Source organism: Camelus ferus, chromosome X (assembly GCF_009834535.1).
Source record: "Camelus ferus isolate YT-003-E chromosome X, BCGSAC_Cfer_1.0, whole genome shotgun sequence".
Lineage (NCBI taxonomy): Eukaryota > Metazoa > Chordata > Mammalia > Artiodactyla > Camelidae > Camelus > Camelus ferus.
In genome coordinates this window covers 65,734,466-65,740,091 of record NC_045732.1, presented here as the reverse complement: position 1 = coordinate 65,740,091, position 5,626 = coordinate 65,734,466, and the positions used below count along the sequence as shown (strand labels likewise).

At 44.4% G+C, this 5,626-nt stretch overlaps 1 protein-coding gene and 1 long non-coding RNA gene across 3 annotated transcripts in view; one reads left to right on the top strand and one right to left on the bottom strand.

Annotated features, from left to right (window-relative positions):
• Positions 1–647, bottom strand: part of LOC106730548 — a 30,702-nt gene extending 30,055 nt beyond the window's left edge. The window contains exon 1 of one of the 2 annotated variants that reach the window (XR_004317888.1): positions 478–647. This is a non-coding gene — a long non-coding RNA (uncharacterized LOC106730548). The remainder of the gene's footprint in view (positions 1–477) is intronic. The other variant, XR_004317887.1, reaches the window with a different exon arrangement.
• A 20-nt stretch (positions 648–667) lies between these two features.
• TIMM8A (translocase of inner mitochondrial membrane 8A) lies at positions 668–4,066 on the top strand. Its single transcript, XM_032474854.1, has 2 exons — positions 668–936; positions 2,626–4,066. Exons 1-2 carry the CDS (start codon positions 805–807, stop codon positions 2,785–2,787), a joined length of 294 nt encoding a protein of 97 aa, XP_032330745.1. The 5' UTR covers positions 668–804; the 3' UTR covers positions 2,788–4,066.
• The last annotated feature ends 1,560 nt before the right edge of the window (positions 4,067–5,626 follow it).

The following is a 5,626-nucleotide window of genomic DNA, read 5'->3' as shown; positions in this document are numbered from 1 at the left end:
TGACATTTTCTTGCTATTTTGATTAATCATGCAGCCTTCCTGAAGCGCCCTCAGTGTTCCAGAACACTGCTGTGTAGCATTGGTTTGGCATATTACTACTTTGAGAACTCGACAGGATCCTTTGCATTTAACCCCTCTGGCTCTTGGAAAGTTCTGCTTCTGAATGAGAGACAGTGATCACAAACCAAAGCACAGTGCCTGGCACACAGCAGGCATGCGATATTACCGGAATGAATCTGACAGTTAGGGACAAATTCTGCCGGAGCCCGTTTTCCCCCACGTCAGGCGGGATAAACTCCACCGACGAACTGGAACCAGGGGCCCAGGACCGCTAACTGACCGACCGAGCAGCCTGGCCAACCACTATCTCGGCAGCTGGGAAAGCGCGGGCCAATTTGGAAACAGGGAGGGGCGGGGCTGTTGGGCAGGCCAGGAACGGGCCATGTGGTCTGAAGTAACTTCCTTTTTTAATTTTACCTTATTTTTTTTTTCTTTTCTCTTTGAAATAACTTCTTGACAGCACCAGGGCGTTAGGCCGCGAGTTCTGAGACCTCAGGGTGTAGCTGGGGCGCCGCCGCGGGGTCGCGCGTGGGCGGAAGCGAGGCGCGTGGACTGCTGGGAGGTGCGCCCGGCGCGGGGGGTGAGGCGCGAGGGGCGGGCCCGCGCGTAGGGCCGCGCGCCGGCGCCGTGCGCTCACCGGACTGTCCCGGAGGCAGCGGGTTGTGGTTCCGGTTCCGCCGCGGAGACACGTGAAGGTCGGTGAGTTGGTCCGGAGTTCGTCTCGGCACGCGTGGCCGCGCTGGGATGGATTCCTCCTCCTCTTCCTCCGCGACGGGTTTGGGCTCGGTCGACCCGCAGCTGCAGCATTTCATAGAAGTGGAGACTCAGAAGCAGCGCTTCCAGCAGCTGGTGCACCAGATGACGGAACTTTGTTGGGTGAGGAGCCTGGGGCTGGGACCTGGCCACTGTACCTACTTTCCCCCGTCCTTGCCCCGCGCGACTCGCCAAGACGTCTGGGATTCGGGGAAGGGGTGAGACCCAGCAGCACTGCTTGGTTTCCTTAGGCTCCTCAGACCCAGCCGGAAGGGAGAAAGGGTGACTCCGCTTCTCAGCGGTCTGTCACGCCGGACTTCGGCTTTGTTAGTCCAGAGGACCCAGGGTCACAGAAGACTTAGGCACCTTAGGCACCTAAGGTTGAAGCTGCCTAGTGCTGTACACCAAAACTAAGAGACCCACTACTGAGATTTTATTTTTGGCACCCTGAATCCCAAGGGAGTCAGTGAATTTGCTGACCCTGTACCCCTCAGGGTTTATCTTGATCATCCTGTTGCTCTAACCGTCTCCTGTGAGAAGTGAGTGGCTCTAGTCCTTTAACTATAAAGTGGTGTAATTTCTACCAACATACACACTTTTGCCTTCTTGTTGGATTGTTGTGTAATACCAAACTGTTTCAGGTCTGAAGGTTGAAGAATTGAGTATGCCCTGTGAAGGGACTTTGGCAAAAGTGTAGAAGGCATTTGTTTGCAGCTTGGAATCAAAGTTTTCTCTGGCTGCCAAGGACAGCATAACTGCCCTGCCTTGACATACAAAATTCACAGAATTCAGAAGCAAGGATAATATTCCTTGGAAGTGGAGAGTCTAAGGCTTCTGTGCACGATAGAGAATAATGAACAAAATTCATTCGAACCATAAGTATTGTCGGACTCTGACCCTTAACAAATGCTTACTTAACTCCTGTCTGCCCTGAACCAGAGTCCTTTGATTCTTTTTAAAAATCTGATTCATTACAGAGGGAGGGTATAGCTCAGTGGTAGAGCGCATGTCTAGGATGCACGAGGTCTTGGGTTCAATACCGCAGCACTTCATTAAAAAAAATAAACCTAATTACTCTCCCCCCAATTTTTTTTTTTTTAAAATCTGATTCATTACATTTGGGCCAGGATGGGATGTGGTTAAGGACTGCTTTAAGAATCTGAAAGCTGTGGGCCCTTTAGGTAAATTCATATAATTTTCCATTCATTTTGAGAGGATTCAAGAGCCTCTGGCTTAAGTAGACAAGGTTACAGAATCTTGGGTCATAGATTTTTTTTTCCTTTGGTAAGTTTTAGGGTGTCTTGCTGCAGTGATTTATCCTTTCAACCTTTTATTCTGCAGCTAATTTAAAGGCATTTAATGCAAGCAGCATTGTAGAGTTCTAACCAAATTCAGCAAAGGATTAACTTCACTTGTATTTCTTTTTATTTCTTTTTTTCTTTTTTTACACTTTTTTTCATTTTTATAATCTCACTTGTATTTTGCCGTTTATCTTGCTTTGAATATCTCAGCTCCACCATTTTTCTGGCCCTGTGACTTAGGACAAAGTTATCTCTGTGTCACAGCTTCCCTCTTTGTAAAATGAAGATTAATAATATCTATTCTGTAGGGTTGTTGTGAGAATTTAATGTAAGGCTTATAGAAAATTGCCTCAGAGTAAGCTGCCAAATGTGAACTCAAATGTGAACTATTAACATATCAGATACTGTTTTTAAGTGAAGTTTTTCCTCTGAGCAACAAGAAGTCCTCCCCCACCTTTTTTTTTTTTTTTTGTCAAGTTCCCTTTGTGATTCTGTATCTTGTCCTGAGCAGGAAAAGTGCATGGACAAGCCTGGGCCAAAGTTGGACAGTCGGGCTGAGGCCTGTTTTGTGAACTGCGTTGAGCGCTTCATTGATACAAGCCAGTTCATCTTGAATCGACTGGAACAGACCCAGAAATCCAAGCCAGTCTTCTCAGAAAGCCTTTCTGACTGATCTCAGCATTACCTTTTTGGAAAAGGAAGGTAGTTCAAGAAATGAAGAGCCGTTGATGTGATGGTTGAAGAAAAGTCTTTGGGGAAATTGGCTCCCACCTTTGTCACTCTTGGGACATCCTGTCATCTGAGAATGAACAAAGACCAATTTTTGTGTGTGTGGGATTTGAGGGTCAAATATGTTTTGGGTTGTGGTTTTTAATGCTAATCATGTGAAAACAATTGACAGATGAATGGAAAACTCTACTAAATGCATATATCACTGTATGTGGGATGATGCTTTTCTCAAAGTCCCACTAATTGCTTCCTATAATTTTAATAGTGGAACTGCTCTATAGTTTGATAGCGGGACCACATAGGTAAAAATCTATGATTTGCGTGGGTTCCTTTCAGATTTCTGGGGAGATTGATATACATCTTTAGCTCTCAGAAAGGGCGGTAGTGGGGGAAGAGTAATTTGGTACATAACTGTAGGCCTCCTTATCTAGTGTTTGACTATCAGTGCTGGAAAAAGATGTATGGAATATTCATACAGTACATTTCAGCTTTCTAGATTATCTCCCTCCCTTATACTGTGATTTACTTGAATATCTATATCAAGTATGGTCTTGAGGTAGTACAGGTAGCCTGAGAGTCTAGAGGCCTTTAGTTAAAGGAATCTAGCCAGTGAACGTAATTCTCATACTAAACTGCCACAAGGAAGAAGTTAACTTACCCTGTATATCAGGGTCCATCCAAAATAATTCAAAGATGTGCCTAAATGAATAAATAAGTTATAAAGATTTAGGCCTGTCAAAAACTAACAGCAATTTCAGGTAGAGGTGCATGCCTAATGTACATCAGTATAGATTCCATTTACTGCATTCTTTTAATCACTGAAATAAATGCTTCTACAAGATTGAAATCTGTGATTGAGAAGGCTTTCTGTTTTGGTTATCACCTGCACCCAGAAGAGATCTGGTGTGGGCTAGCTCCAAGGCTGAAATGTAGTCAGCCTGGGTGCCTGTTCTGTGCAAGTTATGGCCCTGTATTCCAAGGATCCCAGATCCCTGGGGTCCTTTTTGTGAGAAAAGAACCTTGAGATGAGATGGGGGAGGAAAGGAATTCAGTGCTGACAGTCAATTCCCTGAGTGTAGCAGAAGAGATTATAGTGACTGGATCCCCCTCCTCATCAGATCCTACTAGACTGGATTGTAGACCTAAAGTGAAAGGAACTACTTGTTGGGAGCCTCTAGTGCACATTCATGAAAGTTGGGAAATAAACATTTTAGAAGCCTCAAGTCCCTGTTGAACTTCCCACCAGATAGCCACTACAAGGAAATTCTGTAAACTCTTGAAAACAGTTCAACAAACATTTAAGTACTTCCTCAGCCAGACACCGTTTTTGGTGCCAGGATTTCAGCAGGGCACAGGAACAGTCCCATGTGGAGGTTATGTTTTAGTGAGGGGAAGGAGGCAGCACACCGGTGTGTCAGTATAATGAGTGCTGTGGAGAACAGAGTGAGGGTGTCAGGGAATGTTTGCGGGGCACTGTTATTCTAGATAAAGATGGTTGGAGAAGGCCTCCTTGGGAAGGTGGCATTTCAGCAGAGACATGAAAGAACTAAGTGATCAAGCCACATGATCTAAGAGGAGAACATTTCAGGGAGGGGTGACAAGGGTAAGTCCAAAGGCCCCAAGGTGGGAACCACATGCTATGATGCCAATGTAGAAGAAGGGTCAAAAGTCAGTATGGCTGGAGTAAAATGAGTAGGGAGAATGGTAAGAAATAGAGTCAGAGACAGAACAGGGGCAGGGAGGGTATAGTTCAAGTTGTAGAGCGCTTGGTTAGCATGCACAAGGTCCCAAGGACCTCCTCCAAAAAAATAAATAAGTAAGCCTAATTACCACCACCCCCCCAAAAAAAAACAGACAGAACAGGATTAGGGGTGGGTGGGAACATGTACTGGTTGTGTAGGGCATTTTAAGCCATTGTGAGGACTTGGCTTTTATCAAGCAAGATGGGGAGCTACTTGAGGGGTTTTAGCAGACGAGTGATGTGATACGATGAATTTAGGAGTGCCTGGCTGCTGTTTGGATAACGTGTACATGGTAAAGAAGTCGTACTAGTAGTAGCAGCAGCAGCAGGGTAGTAAGAATACTGGCATTTTGAAGTCCAGGAGAAACCAGGCTTTTAGCATGGGCATCTGGCATATGCCTTGGATCTATATGCCCCCGTTGATTTTTTTCCCTTTAAAATTGAGTGTGTTCATGTAAAACCTCGAGTCATAAAGGAAGGATCCTTTAGTCTTTTCCTTCTATTCTTCACTCTTTTTATTATATATTATTTTATATATTTTTACTATATCATTATCCCATATTCTTCATTACCTGTTGAAGTATTCTCATTATATTTAGACACAAATTTATATTGTCTTTGTTTTATAAAGCATTATGCTTGCTCAGCTACTGTACATAGTGAGAAAGAGGGTCTGTCAGATTCATGCAATATGCCCGAACACCCAGTATGTGTTTGACACTACTAGACACAAGATAAGGGGAAAGAAAAGGTAGACCATTTGCCCACATCCTCTAAGAGGTTAAGTACCAGAGCAACAATTTGAGTTCTTGTTTGTTTTTTAATCCGTCTCAGAAATTTATTTCCAGAACCTTGATAGAAAGGGTACTATCAGCCCTCATGACATTCAAAGTCCCTGTTTCAATATTCAGGGTAGAAAATTCAAGACAACTGTAAAACAAAAGGATTGGGTTAGCAGACTTCTCCTGAAGTGAAAAGAAGCCTAAGACATAAAATAATAGAAAAGCAAAGCTGCTCTGGTGGCGGGGGGTATCTGGACCAG

What these genes read in the sequence shown, in the direction of transcription:
- TIMM8A (XM_032474854.1), top strand. Translation starts at nt 805, where the DNA reads ATGGATTCCTCCTCCTCTTCCTCCGCGACGGGTTTGGGCTCGGTCGAC. An exon ending in AGATGACGGAACTTTGTTGG is followed by an intron (nt 937 to 2,625) that starts GTGAGGAGCCTG and finishes TGTCCTGAGCAG; the next exon opens with GAAAAGTGCATGGACAAGCC.